Here is a 24,273-nt window from a genome sequence, read left to right on the forward strand (position 1 = left end):
TTAGGACCAAATTATCTCATTCCTTGATTATCTGTGCCCTTAGCTTAACCTAGTTTTTATTCCTATTACCTTTATTTTTAGATTTCTAAAAAATATTTAGAAGCAAATCTATTGCATGACACCCTAAAAAATTGCACTTCATATACTCAAAATTCAGCTGTTCCTTTTCGGTGTTCACTTGGGTCTTTAAACTACATGAATTTTCCTTTCTAGGAGGTCGATATACTAAGGCAATTAAGAGCTACATCACTTAATAGCTGTATGACCTGGCCAGATAATTTGATCTTTCTTTTTCCTATCTATTAAGTGGGATTAATGAAATCGCCCACATTGTAGTGTTGTATCAGATTTACATAAGTGAATGCAGCAATAGGCAGAATATAGACATAATAAATGTTAGCAAGAAAAAAGTATACTTTCATCAAAAGCAATAGCTGCATCAGGAAGAAACTCCACATTTAACAGTTTGATGAATCAGTTTTTTTTGATAAAGACAGCACTTTTGAGAAGCCCAGATTGTCCTATCACCAAAGTAATATTATGAGCATATAATAAAAACTGCTTAGCAGATCAAAAGAATATTCCTGAAAAGGCAAAAATTTTGATGACATTGTCAGGTCTCAAAATTCAATTGATTTTAACAGTAAAGGTCTATCTTGTGATTTACAAGACAAGCCTTCTCCTGAGGAATTTTTTCCTTCTAATTTTTAACACACCTTTCTAGGACATTGCTATTTGTGTGCTGTATTAAAGATATTTTAATTCAGAAGATATTTGGGGGAAAAAAAGCCAAAACTGTTTCCTCTTCTCAGACGTGTATGTAACTGGACATTTGTTTCTTCATTTTCACTTGAAAAACTCATCAGAAAGAGATTCATACTGCCATTCTCACTTACTGATAAAAGGGATGTTGGAGGGAAAAGCAATTACGAATGTCACAGCCGCAGCTGAGAGCCAAACCTACTCCTTTGAAAGGCACGTGGAGGGAATGCACTGGCAATGAGATTTGGCAGCCTCGCCTCTTGATCTTACAATAGTCAACTCTCCCACTGGCTTTAGCTTGGGAGTGTTACATGGGTAGTAATTGTATTTTATTTTTTTATTTACATGAGAGAGGAATTATAATGTGAAAATTCTGGAAAAGAGAGGGAGAACATCCTCCTCAAATGTATGAATGGCAATGAGAGTCAATGTACAAATAATTTCTTGTGCCAGCTCTACTGGCTGCCTCAGACCATATGTTATTATTTAAATGATACCTGGATTGTTCTTTTAATCAGAGCTCTCTGCCATTCAAGACTACTTGCTGGCAAGAGTTCATTATAGAGCATGATTTGTATTCTGTTGGAATTATTTTTCCTAGGGGATTTAAAAGGAATCATTTTCTATGTGCATGTTTTTAAAAACATTTCTTCTTTTTTTGGGGGGGAAGATTAACCCTGAGCTAACATCTGCCAATCCTCCTCTTTTTTGCTGAGGAAGACTGGCCCTGAGCTAACATCCATGCCCATCTTCCTCTACTTTATATGTGGGACGCCTGCCACGGCATGGCTTGCCAAGCGGTGCCGTGTCTGCGCCTGGAATCCAAACTGGTGAACCCTGGGCTGTCGAAGCAGAACCTGCGCACTTAACTGCTGCGCCACCGGGCTGACCCCTAAAAGCATTTCTTCTTTAAACCAGGGGAACACAGTAGACAGCCTTTATCAGCATTGACATTAATGACCCAGAGGTACTGTCGGCTTCACAGGAGTTTAGGCTCAGGAAGTTAAGCAGGGTTAGACAAATATTTAGGAGGTTAGGCTTCTTGTTCTGACTTATCCTCCTTCCACCATGTCCTCGGGAGGAGGAAATTAAGGATATACTTGGGGGACGGAGGCATATATGTAATATAGTTAAGTGTTAAAAGTTGCTGTTCCTAAGTATCTTGTCTTTTAGAAGCCACTTGCACTGAGGGCTCTCTTTACCTACCCTGATGTGACAGGGGGAGAGGCTTGGGTGGTCTTCCTCCTGGGGAGGGGCACCTCCTCTTCTTAGAATGTCAATGGGAACTTGGGTGAAACCCAGGGAAAGGAAGGCCCAGAGGTAGGATTGTTAAGCCAATCTATTCTGGCACTGAGGGGGAAAAATTTTCTTTCCCCATACTTTCATTTAAGTTTTCCTTTCCTTGTCTCTAGATTTGCAGTGACTATGTAACTTATTGTCTAAACCAGATACTGCTGAGAATGAAATGGGATACTATTAATAATTAAGCAGTGGCTGTGGGAAAACCAGGACGTACGGTCATTCTGCCTATTTCTATGTGTAGGAGAAAGTTCTAGGGAGGCTGATGGACTGCTTTTAAGGTAGACCGTGAGCCAGAATCACAGAAGGAGACCTTTCCTTGAAAATGGGCTCTACATGGGTATTTGGGAGCCCAGAACCTTAAAGTAATCAGGATGGTAGATTTGCCTAGCTTTGCCCCACTTTAGAGATTATATGTGGATGTCCCCTACCATGGCAGATAGAAGGTTGAGGATTTGAGTGTTCATGACTGTGGATAAATCTTTTGTATACTCTCCATCAGTCTTACAGGTGACCTGTTATGAATACTTTCCAGATGCTTAATTTCTGACGGGTCTGACAGTTATTGTAAGTTTGATGCCTGTTATTTCTACCACAAAGTCCTACGTCTCCTTCAATAGAAAGGAGTTCTTAACTTGGGTTTACAATCTCTATGAATCATTGAATGGGTTCACGGGGTTCATGAATTCCTGAAATACACTCTCTCTCTCTCTTTCTCTCTCTCTCTCTCTCTCTATGTGTGTGTGTGTGTCTATAGCTTTCATTAGATTCCCAGAGCTGCATGTGGCCCAAAAGAAATTAAAAATAACTGAACTGGAGCCTCTTAAAGCTAGATTTTTACAAGAAAGTTATAATATTAAATTTATACATTTGATATCTCCTGCTTAGGTTTTATCCAGAGTTGAAAACAATGGATTGTGGGGAACATAAGAACTACTGGGGCGATTTTCTTCTCCCGTAAAAGCTACTGTGAGGAGAACTTACCTGACAAATATTGCTATGGACTTATCAATCCCATTATCATTTTAGAGGCTAATAATGATAATATTCATAATAATTTCCAAAGTTTAGGTAATATTTAACATGAGACAGGTACTGTTATTGGCTCTTTACTCATATACATATATGAGTATATATATATATAGTGCTTTTTTAAATATAGTGCAACGAGGTAAGTACTGTTCCCCTGCTTTTACAAATGTGAAATGAGGCGCAGAAGGTTAAATTAAATTACTGTGCAAAGCCATCCAGCGAGGACCTGAAAGGGCTTGGGATTGAGCCCGCACAGTCTGGCCCCAGAATATGCGTTTAATTCCTTCCATTTTCTTGAATTATTGAATTATTTATTCAATTTCAGAGGTACCCTTGCTTGTGAATGAAATGTAGTCATGTCATGTAAACATCTAGGATATCTTTCCAGTTCATCTATATAAGTTGGTGAGTGCAGGTGTGTGTATGTTTGTGTGTTTTGAGTGAGAAATTCAATTTTGTTACAAGTTACATAGAATCTAAGATTTTGAAGTGAAATTTAGTGCCCCCAAAAAACAATAAGAAGGAAATGCCTTCTTTTTGGTACTGCTTTATAAATGTTTCTTAAAATGTACAACCTTGTTATGGCACATAATAACTTTATAGTTAATCTCATAATAGAATTACATTTATGTGATACTTTAACCTCAAAAATTCTTCCACGTAACTTGAAAATAACAATGAAAAAAGCTAGACTCTAGACTAAAGGCAATAAAAATACAGTGGGAGAGATACTGTTGTCAGGATTTCTGTTGCCACACTGTGTCTTTGTAACTCTTCATTTGGTGAACGTGTTGTCCACATCTTTTAAAGTCTGTTACCAAGTCTCAAAGTGGTGCCTGCCAGTGCTAGAAAAGTAGATTAAGGAGAAGAATGAAAATTGCATGGAGAATAAGAAAAAAGAAAGAACCTACATAAATACTCCTTGAAAATGTCCGGGGGGAAGAGAAATTCACATAAACACCAAACATCCAGAAGTATGGAATATTACACACTATGTAAAACCATAGGTAAAAGGGAAAAGTCAGGTGGTAACTGAAGCTGTAGTTGAATAGTAGAAAATTCCAGGGTTTTCTTCTGCCTACCCCCATTATGTATCTGTGAGTTCCAATATGAAAAAGAAAAGAAAAGAGAGCAGAGTGATATATCCTAGGTAAAGTAGTGTTTTTGAGGGTAGGAATGTTTCTTACCCGTCTTTATCCATGGGATCCCTTTCATATGTCATCACTCATTCAGTATTTGTTGCATTAAGCTGAATTGTATTAATTGGCTTCTATTTAGGCATGTGTTGTCATTCTTGGTCCTTCCAATTTTCATCAATTATCAAAGCATTGAAGATAACAATAAAAAATAATCTTTGTATTTTTTTAACTGTAACTTGGATTCCCATTTTGAAACTGTCATTTATATTTAGTGTTATCTAGGGAATAAGTTATTATGGCAACTAGTACATCAATTTCTGTGCCAGAGAAATTAGCTTGACTATTTTGGTTGTGTTGTAGACTGGCACATTTTTGTTAGGGATTTTTGTGTACTTCTGTGGCTAAAATTCTTTGGCTCACAGAAGGAAAAAATTTCATCTCTCTTTGTTTTCTTTCACTTTTTCATTTTGAACTTTTCATTTAATTGTATAGGATGAATAAAATTCCTGAAGAATTAAATCTTTCTTGTATGGAATTTAAATCCCCCTTGAGTAATATTTACATGTTTTCCATATGTTAATAAATATAACATTATATACAATTATGATCTTTAAGACATGCATGTGTCTTTTTCCCATTCATAGGATTTATTTTCATTTTTATGTAAAAAGAGATTTTTCTGTCTAACTATTCTGGACTAAAGTCTTATGATTTGTTTACTTTTGCTGATATTTTATCCTATAAGCCAGGTGGGGGTGGGGATTGAGGTTACATGCTGTTGTCTCCTGTAAGGATGCCTTATACTTGTACAGTTTGTTTGTATTTATAGAGGGATATAGTATATACAGAGCATTTTCATGGACTTGAATTCGTTTATGCTTTAAGCTACACTTATTAATGAATTTTTAATCTTCTAAACTGTGAGTTTACTTTTTCCCTAGTTTGAGGATAGAAATAGGGAGCTTCAGACCAAATAGTTGTTCACATAATTTTAATCAGTTTTTCTCCTGGGATCTGATTTATCATAACAGGTGGTTCTAGCTGGAGGTAGAGGGTGAGAAAGTTGGGGAGAAAGGAGGGGGAGAAGGGCTGTCGTTTTTTTCAGTACATTAGCATTTGTTTGAAATGTGAAATAATCCTTTTATTCACCTCTGCCATTTTAATAAAGCCTGAAAGCAGAGGAAATACTAAGAAATATTGGATGCTTGCATATTCTTTTCTTTCCAAGAGCTCGAAGTCCTTTTCTTCATAGACCTGTGAAGTAGAGAATAACAGGTGCTCGCTCTCTTTTTCAGATGAGGAAACTTAGTGAAACGACCTGTTTTACTTCACATTCTTAGGAAAGGTTCCAATCTTGATGCTATGTCCTTAGATTTTTTGGTTTACATTTGCCAGCTCCATAGTGTCTGTGGCATGCCACTTACTTTGTAGGGCCCACTGTAAAATGAAAATGCAAGCCCCTTTGAGCAAACGTATTAAGCATTTCAAGATGGTGACAACAGAGCATTGAACCAATCACAGGCCTTTCTAAAAGCAGGGTCTCGTGCGACTGCACCGGTCACCCACCTGTGATGCCAGCCTGACTGTACTGCCCCATCTTGTACTCTGCATAACGCCACTAGCAAGAGCTAGACACAGTGTGTGCACCAGACAAGCTGCAGGATGTGAGTACACTCATGTATCAGTGGCAAGAACGCAGGAAAGAATGCAGAGGCAAGGACCTGGCTGAGCCAAAGTGGGGATAAGAGTAGACACTTTGGTTTGATGAGTGCCCGGATGCTTAGGGTTTCCCTGATGCATACTGGATCCCTAGTTTAGGAAAGCACTCTCCTTCTAGATGCTGCTGTCAGGCAGGCTTGACTCTCTTGATAACTCGTCTTCTTAGATTAGGATTGGCTCAGGGTCCGGGCAGGTCTGAGATCTGAGGTTGGACTTTTGCAGTTCTCAAGGGTGGAGAGGGGAGATGTTAGCTGTGGATTGGTTTAATGCTACCTTCCTGCGAAGGTGAGTGTACTCCGTGGCCTATTTTATTTAATACCATTTGCTAAAATCTAGACATCTTTTTTGAAGGTAAATTTTGAGTTCAAACTCACCTCGTGTTTGTTAAACACGGATGATTCCTCAATCATGTGTTTCAACAACAACCACAACGAAAAGTTGTTTATACGCTAATTCATTCAGTGAATGTTTATTAACACTTGCTGTAGATTATAGGCACTGGAAAAATAGCTGTTCACAGGACCAATCCTTGATGTTAGGTAGTATACATTCTAGTGGATTCCACAGAAGCCAGTGAATCCCAGCAGATTTTGAAATATAGAATTTGAATGTATTTTCTTAAGCTCTTTTTTTGTACATGAAGCAAAGTAAAAAGAACCATCAGAAACAAGTTGTTGTAATTTTTCAGTAAGGAAAAGAAATATTTTTTGTGTTATAGAATACTAGGAAAAAAGCGGGTTCCTCATGGGACAAGGATTTTTTCCTCCATTTTAAAGAAGGATTAAAATCACCACAAACATAAAGGTCACATAAGAGACACTGCATTTGTTAGAAATGTTTAACGTGCAATTAAAATAGGGCCAATTTTGTGATTTTCCTTTAGGCAGGCATGGTATTTTGTGATATTTAACTTTTGCTATAAAATATTTTTATGATTTGTATGTTGTAACCTAGTAAGATTTATTCTATGTGCTGTACTATTTTCTATGACTTTGTCACAGCCAAGCATTAAGAAAAAAGATAGTATGGCTATAATGCCCCTTGAAGGAAACAGGAAAAAAGAAAGAAACCTAGTTTTGAAACACTGTTGAGTGTCGAAAGCAAGTCTTGAAATCCTTACAGGCCAAAAACAAGAGCATCCACAACTATGTATTTTGATACACCATAAGATCTTTCATTTCTCATGATAGAAAAATACTAGACATTCCAAGGATACTTCAAAATCTCTCCTTTGGAACATAATACAATATAACTAACAAAAATAATAATAAGCTTTCTTATTCCCACATAGTGTGTGCCTCCTTCCCCTACCCCCTGCTATATCACTGTCTTAACTTGGCAAGGCTCTCTGTTTACCATTCACTAACATCTTTTCCCTTCCTGTTTTTCTCTTTCAAATTACTTATCATTTAATTATGAAGGATACAATACATAAAAGAATGTTCCCTTTTGACTTTTGGAAGCACTTGCTATGTTAAAAGAAATTATGTGGTTATTATTTGCTTTTAAAAATCAATTCGCTAGAAATATATTGAAGATTTTCTATGTGCAAAAAAGCTTGCCAGAAGGCTGGTGAGGTTTAGCAGTGAGTATGGACATATTAGGGGATATATAAATGCATAAGACATGATCCCTTCTACTAATTTTGGAATAAACCATGTGTGTTTGTTCATCCTGTTCTCTCATATTGGCGTGCCATTTTCCTATTCTCTAACCATTGGAATCTCACACCGTTCAATTGTTTCTTTCATGAAGCTCTTTCCAGAATTTCGTAATCAAATTTCATCATCTCTAATAGTCTTGAGAGCACTATACATCTATATAGCATTGCTCATTTTGCTTTTCTGTTGTTGTTGCTTTCATGTCTGATTATACTAAGTATAACTGTTCTGCGGCTATTCGATTTAAATTAATTAAAATGAAATAATATGAAAAATATATCTCTTTACTTGCACTAGCCACATTTCAGTTGCTTGACAGCCACGTGTAGCTCATGATTTCTATGTTAAAGAGCACAAATTTAGACCATTTTCACCATTATCAAAAGTTCTACTGGATAGCAGAGTGCTAGATTGTAAGCTTCTTGAAGGCAGAAGACATATCAAATTAATAAGGTTCAAAACTTAATATAATAATAAATGTGAAATAGGCATACCTCAGTGGTGATAAGGAAGAAGAAAGATCAGGATTGCTCAGCAGATAGCAGAGCTGTGTGTTACTTAAAGCTCTGTTATATTTGGGAAGAGTGCATTAAACCCCAAAGGAAGGCGTGTATTATGTCTGCTGAAATAAATATAGTTACTAGGAATTCAAAACAATGATAAAAACTGCACATAATATATAACAATTTTAACAAATGTGGTCACAGTGAAGTAAATGGACTGAAGAAATGATATCATATTTTTATCTATCAGTGTAAATATCCATGATACCTAGTCTACATTCCTATTCAAAATTATTCAGAATAAAATAATTTTGATGGGCTTGAAATATAATTTTTAAAGAAATATTATGCTCTAAGAGTACATATGCTGAGAATTGTAAGAAATTCTGCACTAGTACCAAAGAAACGAGCACTTCTATTTTTATTAGTACAATGAAAATGTAAGTTATTGCATTTAATTGAACTTGAAAAATAACATCAAATTATTGGCTTGGCAGTAATATACTACCTCCTTTTCCAGATCTATAACTGTGTAGAGACATAAAGTTTTAGAATATTGTCCATAAGTAGCATGGGGCTTCTGCAGGGGGAGTAGCCCTGGTACAAGGAAGGAACATGGCCTTTGGACTCTGATTTGGCCGCTGACTGACAGTGTGGTCTTCAGCAGACTACTTAACAGTTTCAAATGTTTTCACTCATTCGAGGATGGGGCCACTGATCTTTACCACACAAATTTGTTATGAAGTTTATAGAAATAAGCATTGAAGCATCAAGCACCTGTCTCGCATGCTCATACCTATCCTTTCAGTACTGAGTTCAAAACCTGCCAGTGTCCTTCCTTGGGAACCTAGCAGTATCTTTACCACCTAATTTAGCCAAATAACCTGAGATTTTGTACTTGATTATTTTTTTTGATGAATGATATTTTTTGCTGGTTATCATTGTTTATAGATCTTTTCTCTCTTATCCATGTTTCTTTGATGGCAACAATTACCAACTGAGACAAAGAGAAGGTCATTTTAAGGGGCTTTTGAGGCAGAGGTAGCCTATGCCATTTAGCTTGAGAGTAGCTTAAAATATCGTAAAGCTGTCAAAATTAAAAGGGATTTTAGAATATTATGTGCTTCTTTATATACCGAGAACAGCAACACTGTTTACTTGACTGGGCTGGCCTGCAGATTTGTACTGCATAGTAACAGCATTTATCATTCTAAGGACCATTGGGACGTGAGGTGGTCTCCACCTGAACATTGTTATGATTTGGAAGAAGGAATAAATAACATTCCTTTGCCTGATATTAAGCAGCCCCCTTCCAAAACACACACACACACTCACATACACACTCACACACTCACACACACATACGTCATTGGACCTTAATTCCAGGCTTTTGTTCCTTTTGAACTCTTTTCCTTGATGTCTACTTCTTTAACCAACTGATTTGCTTTGCATGATGTAGATTTTCGGAGTTAGGAGGATCAGGTTCTGAATCCCATGCTTGAACTACTACTTAGTTAATCTCTTACCTAAACAAAGGCCTTAGGTTTCTCATCTGTGGAATGGGAATAAAAAACTCACCTTTTATTTTTTTTTAAAGATTTTATTTTTTTCCTTTTTCTCCCCAAAGCCCCCAGGTACATAGTTGTGTATTCTTAGTTATGGGTCCTTCTACTTGTGGTATGTGGGATGTCGCCTTAGCACGGCTTGATGAGCGGTGCCATGTCTGCGCCCAGAATCCGAACCAGTGAAACCCTGGGCCACTGCAGTGGAGCAGGCAAACTTAACCACTCGGCCCTGGGGCCGGCCCGCAAAACTTACCTTTTGTGATTATTTTGTTTTGAAGTTTAAGTGGGAAATAGATGTTTGCAGAATTCCGGACGCAAGCATTTTTAATAAATATTAATCTTCCGTTCCTTACCTTTTTCATAGGTATGTTGTGAGCATCCCGTGAACTAACATGCTATATAGTGAGTGGTGAAGAGCATGGAATTTGAGTCAGACCTGGTTCAAGTTGTGGCTCTGCCGCTTATCATCTGTGTGACCCTGGGGTGTTATTTAACCCATTAAAATAGTTTCTTAATTTGTAAAATAGAAATAATAATTCCTATTTCGTGCAGTTGCGAGGACAATGTGAAATGTATATAAATTACTCTGTACTGGACCTGGTATCTACTATACATTACTAAACTGTTACTAAAACAGTCTTCAAATTTTATCTGTGGTCTGACTTATGTTCAGCTTCTTCCAAGATACCTTCTAAACAAGATTTTAAGTTTCTGGAGCATTACGGGCCAGATTTGACCACTTTTTGAACTCTGTAGCACCACGTAGAACAGTGCCAAGCGTATCATGCCAATATTTGCTCAACTTGTGGCCAATAGAATAAATGCTTGAGATTTTTGGCCTACCCATCTTTCAGCCACTACCCTCGGGATGGTCAATAGGAGCAACAGGTTTGGGTAAATCATTATGTGTAATGCAAACTGAATCAAAGTAATGGATTTTCCAAGTATAATGCCACAACAATTGTATTATATGACTAGAACTCTATGAAGGATTACGTACTTGGCTCATATTTGTATAATATCCATTAATTTACTCCATACCTAGGCCATATCTACTGCATTACTTCAAAAAATGTGTGTGTGGCCTGCCATGGATGGTATATAATATAGCCCACCACTTGGATGCCCCTGACATATGCTATATGCTCTCTAATGACTTCATGATGACTAGTTATAGGGAAGAAAGTAAAGAGAGAAAGGGAATTGAAAAAGGGAAAAAGGGAGAATGATCAGGTTGAGTAGATGGTGCAGTGCGCCAAAGTCTGCCTTGCCCATTGCTTTCCTAGCTCTCATATATTGGATCTATTTACTATCATTATTCATCTTACAGTTTTTGTTGTTTTAAAATATTATCTTTGTAAAATCATTATAGCTGTGATGTACTTAAAGATATACTTTTTAGGGTAGTAAAATTAATTATTTGAGAGCATGAAGGGTAATTTAAAAACTTAGCCAACCAGAAGAAATAATTTTGGAAACCAAAATTTTAATATCTTTAACACAAAAATAAAAAACACTGAAAAATTTTCAATGCTTTTCCAAATCTTACTTTTTTCTTCAAGATTTGCATATGCAGCTGTGATCTTCTTGATGGTCTGTACAATCTATCATTTGATGCACTGTCCCCGTGAGGTTGGTCTTACTTAACTCCTTATTGATAAGCAATACAAAACGCAGGAAGCTGAATGGTTTGTCTGAGAATGTCACAAAATATGAAACAATCAGAATGGGATTTTAGAGTTTTAAGCTCTCCTGCCTGCCTAATTATTCTGAGCTTTTTATGCAATCTTGTTTATGGAGAAATTGAAAAGAGCAGATTTATGGTCTGATTACTGCATATTAATTGTTTTCAGAGCATAGGAGATGTAAGCTTCCAGTTCCTGTTATTATGTTTGTTTAACACGTCTCTCTAAATCAACAAGGCCTGTTTTATCCAGTCTTTGCCAAGTCAAATGTGATCCCTGTGCTTTTCCATTTGTGTTTGAAGATACAGCGGAAGTCCTCATCATTGTAGTGTTTATTGAAGTGAAAACTTGTATATGATTCCACGAATTCCTAATTTCTTAAAATAAAGGCTGTCAAATTCAAGAATATTTGGGAAAATTACATATGTTCTTTCCTAACGTGTTTGTGGCATTTGTTTGGGGACTGAAAATTTGATTTAATCTCACAGTAAAGAATTTGCTAAAAATTTTAAGATTTCTCAATTGGTCCTAAGTGAAATATAGGAGGAACACTTTTTGGATAAATGTTGTATAAAGTTAACAAGAAAACGAGGTTATTTTCGTATACTGCATCCCCTGATTTTAATCTCTTTTTCATCTCCCTCTTTTTTTTTCTTAATTTAATTTCAGAGGGCTGCTGAAGTATCAAACTAATTTAGACACCCACCCTCCTGGCTGCATCAGTCTTAATGGAACCCGCTACCAGAATATTCACTTACCAGAGTATCTCTCAGAACATTTTCATGACTCTTCTGGAGAATTTTCAAAACCAGATGAACTTACCCAGAAAACATTTGTGAAGATTTGTAAGGAAGAGCCCAGGTTCCAAGCTAATTTTCCACAGGTCAGATTAATTCTGTGTCTCTGATGGTCTCTGCAAAGTTCGTGTTCCCATAATTATTGCTCAACATTGCATGTAAACATGTTTTTGAAGGTCTATAAAGCAATTATTTTTATAGAGTAGAACATTTTAGGATGTTTTAACAGCAAGTTAGTGCCTATTGTTCCATTGTAGGCAGCAGGCAGCTCAAGGAGAAAGGCCTATGATATTACAGAATATAGAAAATTCTTGCTTAACGGACCATATGATCTTTTCATACTGTGGTGCTGGTGCTTGCCACAAGAGAAGTGACAAAGATATTTTTCTTATCCATTGAGAAAAATAGGTTGAATAATAAAAACAATAGTGAAAGAACTAATACTAATACTAATTATTATTATAGTGTAATATAATATTGTGGTACAATATTGTATATAATAAATAATAAATTATAAAATCAATTATTGAATACTTAATATCATCTGCTAGGTACTATGCTAAAATGTACTGTAGGCAAAATCTATTTTAAGATTCCTAGTAGCTCTTTGAAGCAATTACTATCATCCTCAATTTTCTGATGAGGAAATTGTGGCCTAAGTACGTAAAATGCCCTGAGCAACTCTACACACGAATCCATGGTAGAAGTGGAGTGCAAAACCTGGTCTTCATTTAAAATGCTTGCTCTTGGACAACTGCTTCCCCAAATACCCAGTGAGTAGTTTGATAAGGGCCCTAATCTTCCCGCGTGGCTATGGGAGCTGCCCGTGTGGGCATGACCCCCTGTCTTTGCCTTCCAAGTGGAAGTAGGGGATGGTGACGTCAAATGTCTGTTTTAAGAACAGAAGAAAAGAGGAGTCAAAAGGTAGAGTGAGTTTGTAGATGACTTTGGATGAGTATGTTAGTCTTGCGTTTATTATTAAGAATAGTCTTCTAGATTTCTATCTGACTTTACAATTTTAGAACTTTTCTGGGCTTCACGCAGTGCTGTATGTTAGGCAGGGCAGGTATTGGGCCTCCCATTTTGCTGATGTGGAACCTGATGCTCAAAGGGTAAGAGACTGTCCCAAAGCTGCAAGCCTGCTGCATTGCAGAGCTGGTCCTGTGATGCCTGCTCTTCACACAGTGTTGAAGTAAATGTCAAGAGAGGCATGATGTGTCTGTGTGGAAGGAGAAAGATCTGGAATAACAAAGTAAATAATGTTTTAAAAAGGGACGATTAAAATAAGTTTGGGTTGGAGGCCTCCAAGTGATGAGGGAGATAGATGTGCAGCTGTAGGAGAAGCGTTGGCCACGCAGGCCTCTGCACTGCCAAGAATATACACTTATCCTGGGATCGGGGCTGTCCATCCAGCACACATGCAAAATTGTCACGCTTTCCAAATTCCAAATATTATCTTCTATTCATATTATATTTGTTTTGTGAAAGTAAGCTCTAAACAATGTGCCTAGTATATCCTGTATTTAAAGATATGTACATATACATATTTTACATTGTGTGTATATTATGGATATATGCATTATGCATATACATTATGTGCATTAAAAGTATCTAGGGTTTTCTTTTTCTGACAAACATTGGACTTGTACATTTTTTTCTAAAATCATCTTCAGATTTATTTGACCTTTTAACTTCCTTTTTTTCCCCTTTAGGTGATGTTATGTATATGCACTACATACACATGTGTAAATGTGTGTGCACAGAAGGATATATGAAACATATATGATATATGCTGACCTGTTCATGGTAGTTATACTCAGGGCAGTGGTTTGAGGGTAGGGTCTTGATGTTACTTTCCTTTTATTATATACTTTAGTCTTGTTTGAATAAGTTGCAGTGAGCAACTTCTTTTTTTACTCATTTTTGTTTGTTTTATTATTTAAAATATAGATTAAAATATTATTCCTGTAATGTGTGAAATAAACAGTTGGGCAGCATATAAAGATTCCTACAATACAAGTATTTCTTAAAGTGTATTTCACAAATTCTCCATTAGACTTGGCTTTGGCTTTCTGGACCTTTGTGCCTGTATTGTGCTGAAAGACTTTACAGGTGTATCCGGAGCAATAAGCCAGTCACCATCATCTCGGTCATAAGTCATCCCTCAGATGTCATGGAAATCCGAATGGTCAAAGAAAATTTTAAAGCAAGACCTGGCCAGGTGAGTCAGTGGTCAGCAACTTTTAAAATACCCTTTATCCTTGTATAATTTTTGAAAGTTAGCAGACCATTGGAATACTTGAACTTCATTCTTGGTCATTTAAAAACTATCTTTGTTGCTTTCTAGTATATTATTCTACATTGTCCCAGTGTGTCTGCATTAGAAAACCATCCGTTTACCCTCACAATGGTAAGAAATTTGTTTTTTGATTTTTAATTTTTGAGAGTAAAATATATCTTTTTCTTTTTTCTGTGTGTACTCTACCTCATTCTTGAAATCATTTAAGGCTCTCATAATGTCCTAAATATTTAACTAAGCCATTTTTTTAAACAAAGAAATATAATTATCTGTCCAGAAACTTTGTGACTTTATTATTTATTATTTTTGATACTTTATAATTCAGGAAGTAATATGTTTAAAATATATTAAAGCTTGTTGATTTAAAAATGCAGAAAGTTTCCTGGATATTTGCAATTTTCCTTTTATGAAGTATGTAGCAAAATGTAATATGTGCACAATTTTCTTTAGAGAGATTGAATTTAAGAAAAAAGAGGGTACTCTGAGTTGAAGTGGAAGCATAAGAAAATCCAGGCAGTGTTTAGAAAAGAAAGAGTCCAGTGTAATTGGCACCCAAGCTGTGTATGGTGAAGGGAAAGGAACATAAAGTTGGAAAAATAAAGTGGAATAAATAATGGGGGGAATATCTGGCTAAATAATAGCATCACCAAATAATTTTAGCCTATCTGCACATTGTTTAACATTATTTTTTGCATTATAAAAATAGCATGAGTGTAGTATGAAAAAGTAAGCAATTCACAAATATATAAATAGGAACTTTTCCTCGTTTTCCCCATTTCTCAGTCCATTTCTCCAGAATTTGATATATATTCTTCCAGACATTTTCCTATATGCTTTGGCATAAGTAGGCATTTGACATTTGTTTTGTAATTTGCATTTTCACTGAACAATATATCACGGACAACTTTCTATGTTACTGTATTTGTATATACCTCATCCTTTTTAATGACTGCATAATATTTCACAGTAGGAAAGTACTGTAATTTATTTAATATACTCCTTCGATGATGGGGATTAAGATTTTATTCAATTTCTAACAAAGGTGACTGAGAACAGGCACCACATATTTAAATGTATGCTTAAGAGATGCAAATAAATTAGAATAAATTAGGGATGGAAGCAGAAAAGTAACTGGTGTCAAAGTGCTAAGATGGAGGGTTGGGATTGTACTGTGAATGGGAACCACTTTCAAATTTGGTGTATTAATCAAGTTGAAAACTTGGAAACCTTTGCCAACTTACTTCATTTTTTTGTGCTTCGTTTCCATGGTGTAATGTGATAATCTTACACAATATTAGTAAATATTAGATAATTAAAAACAATACCTCTTCGTAGATAACGTTGTGTATTTAAATGAACTACTGCAAGTAAAGCAGGTAGAACAAAGCCCGGAGTATGGGAAGTGTCAAGTGCATGTCAAGCACATGTAAATATATGTTTTTACATGTACTTTTTACATGCAATTATGATTTTTATTTCAGTGTGAGTTTTCTCCTTGAGAACATGTACTTGTGAAGACAGCTAGCCTGGAAAAATCTATATTTAAGGGATAAAAGAAATAGAAAGGCCATGTCAAATGGTTAGAGAAAGATCAGAAGTTACTTATTCAATAGCATTTCTTTAAAAGAAAAAATATATTTTTGCTTCAGTTGCTCCAAATTTTGCATTCTGTTTGTGTGTAGCAAACTTATTTATTAAGGATTAAACAAAGATAGCCTGGCATCTAGTGAAATAATTAACAACATTCCATTTTATCAAGAAAGATGGCAACACTGGCCTACCTTGGGGAATAAATTAATTTATAGTCATTTCTCCAATAATGATGATAGACGGGTACAGTCCAGACACTCTTTCATCTGGTGCTGTGTGGGTGGTTAGCTAGAGAGAAAGGGGAGATGTCTTGTTGTGAGGAATAGTGGAAACTTAGTTGCCCTCCTGGGATATAAGATTGGGACCTCAGAGATGTTAGGAGTCATCAGGAGCCAAATAGCCATGTCATGCCTTTCACTCCGTCTGGGATGTGCACGCCCTACAAGGTGCTTTAGTATGGATTGTCTTGTTATATGAGAACAGCAGGATGCTTGGCAAGTAAATCTGATTAACAACCTTCACATAGGATGTTTCAGCTGAATCACGAAGCCATTTTCACAGGATTGAATCCACTACAGTCAGAAGCGCTGTGCTTTAGTTCCCATAGTTGTAAGACATGTTTCCATTTCTCTGCATCCGTACATCCCATAAACATACAATTGTAACATAATAAGAAAGGAAGGAATGGAAAAGGGAGAAAATACACAAGTACGTTTGTCTTTACTTAGGTAGTTTAAGAAGTTTGGCCTAATCTTGGGGTCATATGAAATTTACTTCAGAAATTAACCTTCCTTTTGTTTGACACTTTATTTTTTTGCCAGCTTTATTGAAGTATAATTGAAAGATAAAAATTGTGTCTATTTGAGGTATACAACATAAAACTTTACTTTGAAAATCATTTCTTCACCATAGCATCAACCTGAGAACATGAGATAGGAAAGGAAGGAGGTTGCTGAGTGTCAAGTACAGAGAAGAGAGGGCTTTTTTTTACAAAGATATGTTCCAACATATGCAAAAGTAGAGAGAATGGTATAACGAACCCTCATGTACTCATCGCCCAGCTTCGACAAAAACAGAGAAGCTAGTTTACTTTTTAGTATACATTCTATAAATAAAACTTTTATGCTCTCTCAAAACAGAAAATCTAAGAACTTTTCACCTACGGTATACACCGAGTAGAGGCTTCTGGATCTAAACTCTTTCAGTTGACCTAGGACCCCTTCACAGAGCAAAAGGAAAAATACAGAAATAAAGTGATGTGTAGAACCTGAAGGGCTTTAAGCAAGTGCCCCATGTGGCCTGCCCTAGCTCCTAAAAGGTGATTGGGTAAGAGCCGTGAGAGCTCCCACTCCCCCCAGCTGGCTTGAGGGCAGATGGGAGGAAAAGATAAGGGGAGAAGAGGATGTTGGGAACAGACAGAAGAAAAGGAACTGGAGGAAGGAGAGAGAGGTGAGAAAGGGAGAACAAGTTTATGTGATGTAAATGGTAGTAGGTATTCACGCAAAGGGCATGAACTTTAGAATTCAGCCCCAGCTCTGTCACTTATTAGTTCTGTGTCTGCGAGAGAATCTCTGAAACTCTCTAAGCCTCAGTTTCATCATCTGCAAATTAATGCTAAGAATACTTATCTGGAAGGGATGTTGTCAACACCAGTTTAACAAAATAATGTGTGTAAAACCCTTGTCACATGATTGGTGGTTAGCATTTGGTAATTATACTATTATTTCTTTCATAATCTCAAAATATTTGATTTTAATTTGGATTATTGCCTTCACTTCTGCAATTATGTTTTTTTGAGAAGCAGATACAGGACATGAACATGTGGTTTTTCAACCTGAAAATGAGAAGCTTTGGGGATGCACAGTAGTCGCAGTCATTAGAAAATCTGTCATGTAGATGAAGGATTGGATATTTTTCCTTTGAGATCCCAAGGTATAGGAATAAGACTAATAGGTAAATAATTTTAGGAAAATAAATTTTGATTCAATATAACAAAGACATTTCTAACAATGAGACCAGTCCAGAAACTTAGAAAGCTATCTCACAGAAATGTTTGGAAGGATGTTTGTGCTAGCTCAGGACTTTTCAACCTTGGCATTATTGACATTGTGGGTCAGATAATTCTTTGGTGTAACACATTGTCCTGTGCATTATAGGATGCTTAACAGCATTGCTAACCTCTCTACTCACTAGATGCCAATAGTACCCCTAACTTGTGACAGTGTAAAATGTCTCCAGACATTGCCAGATGTCCCCTGAGGGCAAATCACTGCAGTTGAGAACCCCGGTGCTAGATGAATAGTTGCCCAACACAGCTTAAAGTGCTCAAGGGTCCCAGGCTGATCTCCTAGGAGCCTCTATGAGAAGGGAGAATTTAGGAGGCGGTAGAGAAGGTGAGGGCTTGGAGTGCCTAGCATGTGTGCTGGGGACCCCAATCTCACTTCAGCAAGAACAGCTCTCTTTCAACTGGTTTGCATATGAGGAGTCTTATGTACTCATGTGAACATCATCACCTAAAATATTTTTTGCTTATTTAACTAGAATCCTTTTTGAAATTGCATAAAAATTATTTTGGCTACTGTGAATTCCTGAATACTGTCATGTGGTGTAGACTTTTGAAAGAGAATTGGATTAATTTTCAAATTCAGAATTGTTTTCCATATTTGCTGTCATCAACTCCCAAATAATAGTGTTTGGACATGAATCAAAAGAAAAGATAGGATAGCACTACAGAGATAAGACAAAGTTAATCAAAATTTAAAGTGATATGAGAATGTTCTGATATCCTTGACGTTTTGGCATGTGAATGAAAGACTATTATATTTTTTCCTATGGAATCCTAAGTTGTAAGAAAAGAAACAACAATACATTATTCTTGGAGAACAAATGTTGGTTTAGTGACTACTTTGGGAAATAGGATGTGTTTAGCTGGGTGGGAGAGAGACAAGAGAGCGTCTCGTCACCTCAGTGAAACTGTTAGGTATTCAGTGCTCCTGAGTCTCCTTCTGAGCAGCCTCTGACAGCAAAGGACGCTCCCCTAGGGCCCTGACTGGAGAGGAAGGCTGGTGAGCCCTCAGCACTAAGACTCTGTCCAGTGCAGGCTTGTTTCAGAAGGTTCGAGTTCAAAAGCGCATTGGATGGAGGCAGAGAGGTTGGATACATACAATTCTGTATTCATCACAGTTTTTCTTCTTTATTACTTTTTTCAATTAAGAAAAGAGTTTTCCTTATTCCTTCCACTTTTTCCAGGCCACTTCTTCAGTTCTTTTAAAGGAACATGGTTCTCTGAAAATTCTCTGAGGAAAAATAAAAAAGAAAAGACATTTTTCTATGACTGAAAAGAGTTTGGAAAGTAGTGCTTAGTATACATCCCTTTTAGAAATCCATAGTGTCTGATAACGTATTAATAGTTTTGAGAAGTTCTTTAATAAACAACCCCCCCATTAAACACTGTTCACCCATTTACTTGACACTTTCCCACTTTTGAGTCTTTGCATAAACCAGTCTCTTCACCCTGGGAATCAGCCCCTGCTTCTTCCACTTTTTCACACACCAACCCCACACATTCTCTCTGCCTGGGCAGCTCCTACTCATCTTTCTCATCTCATCTGAGGGTCACATCTTCTGAGAAGACTTCACTAGCTCTCCATATTAGGTTAAGTTTCTTGACCTTTTCCTCTTATAAGCACTTGTGTACTCTCTTTAACACCAGTGTCATTAGATTATTTGTTTAATGCCTGTCTTCCTCCTAGACCACAACCTCCAGGAGCCCTTTCAAAGATACATTCATAGCACACTATCTGGTACACAGAGTAACCCAATATGTATCTGTTGAAAGAGTAAAAAACACCTAATACATAATTAGTGTTTGGGACCTAGCTTGAGAAATACTTTATAGATAGCTTCTCTTTTTCTCTCATCTCTTTCCAGCTACTCTTGCTTGGAAGGTGAAACCAGAGAAAAGGAAAAGTTAGGGGAATAAGAAGAAAGGAGAAAGGCTTATGGCGGAAATGGCTCTCAGTCAAAGAATAGGCTTGCCAGTCAGGTGCTGAGTCTAATCTTTAAGGTCATGGTGGCTACTTCTCTTTAGCTGAGGAGAGGAGGGGGAAAAGTACTTACGACAAAGGTGTTTGGGGAAGAACCACCAAAGACAAGGGGAAATAATTTATGGGTAACAGATCATTATGGGTAACAGAGACAGCAAGTCATTTTTCACCTCCCCTCCCCCATAACAAAGGAAAATCACTTGTTCCTAATTTCTGTGCTTATCTGACAAATGCTATCAATATTTCTTAGGTTTGCCTAGCAACCTACAGGTAGAAATAGATCTTGATTTTGCAAGTTTAGGTTTTGTATTCACATCCATCCTTATTTTAAACATCGTTTTCGTTTTTTTGTATGTTTTGATTATGCTCTATTAAATCTCAAGGTTTAATTGTTTTTAAAAGAATGGTATCTCATAGATATTTTAAATTGCAGCAATAGTTGGCTTCCAAAAGAAATTTTAAGGCAAAAAAAAAAAATCTTTTTATCAGGCCATCTGTGTACCGTCTACTGTGTGTTGGCTTAGGAAATGGTTTGCAACCTTCCCAGATTTAGGGGGATTGCTAGCTGGCTCATTCATACTGTCCCCCAAGGGAGTTTCTGTTTTCATAAGAGTAAAAAGAGGCAGATCTTGCTGCTGCCTAAAAGTGAATTTGAGTACAGCTAACATTTCTAAGCTAAATTTTGCATTATGTTATTATGTTAATTTACTGTCTTTTCCTGCCATTTCCTTCTTTTGTCCAATTACTTCTATTTGGCACTTGCATGTAAAATGCATGCTTCTCAAATATTTTCACTGGGTAGTTCCCTTAAGGGTTCTTTTGAAATAAAACAAAGCAAAACAAAGCAATTTCCTCATATGCTGATTCCCACTAAAAAGTGTGTATACACCCAGTTTTTGTCAAGGATAATAGTCCCTACTAATTAAGTGCCTAAGAGGTTCTTTCCTAAACATTGACAATATTATTTCTTACTCTTATTCCTATCAGACATGTATTGTTACCTCTGTATGATCCAGAAAACAATGTAACTCAGAGAGATTAAGTACCATGCCCAAAGTCACACAGCTAGTTAGTGGTCCAGGTGAGATCCAAACACAGACCTGCCTGGCTGAGAGGCCTGTTGTTAGCTATTCTGCACTGTCTGTCTCCTGCCTTACCACCCACTGGTGTTCAGGACATTCATATTTCTGAAACTCCTATTGCTTTTGGACATCTTTGTTCTTGGAGTTAAAAAAACAAAAGAATTACCACTTAGGAGAGAAATTTACTGAAACAATAAAAATATATTTTCAAGAGAAATATGCAATCAATAGTTTTGGATTGTCTATACTACTAAGTTCTTCTATGGAGAGTTGAAGGCCAAATAAATTACCCTGCTAGAAAAAATTGAATATTTATTTTCATATACTGTGCCAGTGTAGGGAAAAATCAAATCTATAAAATACACAACAATTACAAATTTAGTAGTTTGAGTTTCATCTCATTTTTTAAAATGGAGCTTAAGCTTTTAAAACTGAAAATACAAAGTACAAAAGATACGCCACAGAAGCATTATAGTATTTTTCACAATATCAGTCAAGGTAAAACTAAGCTTTGAGTACTGATTTAATTAGGAATTCAAAGGTTGTAGTTTTAATTGCTTGAAGTGCTTCAGCATTTCTTATAATTGACATTGACTTTCCTATGCAAGGAAGACGTGCTAATTTGGCAGGCTTTTCCAGGAAGTTGTGATTGTTTCCTGCTAATGCACCTGCATTCTCTCAGGGCAGAACCAGCAAGCACATGTTTGCTGACACGGTTGATAGAGATCAGAGGGCATTGTGAAGTTTTAGACCATGGATTTTGGAATCCTACATCCTGGATTGGAGGCCTGGACCCCCCACTTAGCCCTATGACCTTGGACAAGATATTTAACATACTTACCTTTGGTTTACTTCTTTATAAAATGTGGACAGTGGTAGTAACTTCTCTATGGAGTTACTGTGAATATGAATTAGACAGTGCTAAGCATGCTGCTTGGCATCTAGCAAGTTCCCAGTAAATTGGAAGTTGTTATGGTTGTTGTTTCAGATAATGACTGGAGAAACAAGACAGGATTAAACTGAATTTTGTTTGCCTTGTTCTGCTGCATGTAGCAACTGACTAAGCTCTAGCCAAAGACTGGTTTATAAACAATCATTTGGGGACTGATGATTTGCCTCTGGTGGTTTACTAGCCTTTAGGATGAATGATGTTTTAGGTTGGGTTTCCTGGGAAACAGACTGGGGGTAGAGATTTGCATGTAGGGTGTTTGTTGGGGACGTGTGCTCAGAACAACATCTGATAAGGAGGGAGGGATTGAGAGGGCAAGGCAGAGGGTGAATTGTGATATAGTCTCAGTGGGGTCCTCAGCAGATGGGACAGGAGCCCTGAGGGTAAAATGATAGTTCAGAGCTGTCCCATCTTGAAGTTGGAGGCCAAACCTTGGTACTCCCCAGTTGCTCAGTCATTGGAGTTGGGATACCTCCAAGGTGAGGCACTTAGACATGGGTGGGAAAGCTTTCTTCTCGGGATAGCAATTCCTGGGGAGGGTCTCATAAGTGAGCTCTCAGCAGGCAACACTTTCAGCAGCTTGGAGATTGGGAAATGAATGTTTTGATCTTGAAAATTGTGAGGAAGAGGGAAAGGAAGAGCACCTAAACAGTGCACCAGTTTCTACTACGAATGACGCTTAAATATGTGTTTTTAAATTTAATATTTATATGCATTTTATATATTTACAAACATATAAAAAGAAGTACTAAAATATACCTTTTGTAAGATAATTTTTTTTTTTTCCGTGAGGAAGATTCATCCTGAGCTAACATCTGTTGCCAATCTTCCTCCATTTTATATGTGACCCACCATCACACCATGGTCACTGATAGACGAGTGCTGTAGATCTATGTCTGGGAATCAAACCCAGGTCGCTGAGGTACAGCATGCCAAACTTAACCACTAGGCAACCTGTGCTGGCCCAGTTATTCTATTTTCAAAACATGAAATTAAATTTGAGACACATTAAATCCTAGTTTATCTAAATTCATTGAACTTTAAAAATTTGTAGTTGAAATACCAGATTAATTTGTTTCTTTGGTTGTTGTTGTGGGGAGAGGGTATCCAAAGCATAGATTGTTTAAGTGATCAGAGAAACCAAAGAAACACAATTGATGATGAAGTTGGAACCAGAATTCAAGCTTTCCGATTCTTCTCCTTCTTTATTGGCTTAAAAACTGGTAGAGTTTTGTATTTTGTTCTTCAGCTGTATAGTAGATCTCTAAAAGTGTTTTCCAGCTATGCTCTGTAATTACCGTTGTTTGGATTTTCTACCAAAACAAATCTTTTATTAAGGTATGCTCTCATCTAATTTAGATACATAAGTCAGAAATGATTTTAAAATCTTAAGAAAGCATAAAACCTACTGCTTACGACGAAATGTAACATCTCTTTGAATTTAACTGAGGTAGACATTAATTACTGTGTTCGTTAATATTTTTCAAGGATTCTCAGTTAAAGAAATAATGCAGAATCTGCTTTTTTATGGTAGTAATTGATTGAAGTGTACATAAATATCTTTATATCCTTCCATTATTATTTTTACTCAGAAACACACGTGCCTTCCTGACATCTGTATTCTAAGTTGTGTGATTCATTATTTTTAAGCTTGGATAACCTGATTTCACATATTTTTCCATGAGTCAGAGGCGAGTCTAGCTGTTAGTTTGTTATTGTCTGTACTTTTACATAGCATGCCTGCACTTGCCATCATTTTTATGCTTTGTGTTTTTAATTTCTCAACCAGTCTCTTTGGGAATCGTCTGTCCAGTTTTCAGTGAAAACCAGACAAGAATGACCGTGGATCTCTAAAAGATTGGCAAATCTTTTTTGTTATTATTTATTTAATTCTGTGAGTTTAAATATAACCAGGAAGTCTGCATCCTGTTTTGATCTTGGGTCTTTCTCTCATCCGTCTAATTCTTAAAAATTGCTTTTCCCTAGGGTTTCACAAATCTTTTGCTTGGACAACTTAGAAACTCAGCTAGGATAAAGGGTAAATTAGCAAGGCAACAATGTGTCTTAACCATACATCAGGCACAGTGGTGGAAATTGCCCAAGAAAGTCACTAATATTCATGAAACCTAACAGAGCATCTGAATT

General features: G+C 36.6%; 1 protein-coding gene across 2 annotated transcripts in view; it reads left to right on the forward strand.

The window, feature by feature from the left end:
- Positions 1-24,273, forward strand: part of NOX4 (NADPH oxidase 4) — a 146,145-nt gene that overhangs the window by 48,201 nt on the left and 73,671 nt on the right. For both annotated transcript variants that reach the window (XM_008515327.2, XM_070623931.1), the window contains exons 9-11: positions 12,035-12,248; positions 14,219-14,383; positions 14,510-14,572. In XM_008515327.2, the coding sequence (XP_008513549.2) occupies positions 12,035-12,248; positions 14,219-14,383; positions 14,510-14,572 (442 nt within the window). The remainder of the gene's footprint in view (positions 1-12,034; positions 12,249-14,218; positions 14,384-14,509; positions 14,573-24,273) is intronic.

The sequence above is a fragment of the Equus przewalskii genome, chromosome 6 (genome assembly GCF_037783145.1).
Source record: "Equus przewalskii isolate Varuska chromosome 6, EquPr2, whole genome shotgun sequence".
NCBI classification, from domain to species: domain Eukaryota; kingdom Metazoa; phylum Chordata; class Mammalia; order Perissodactyla; family Equidae; genus Equus; species Equus przewalskii.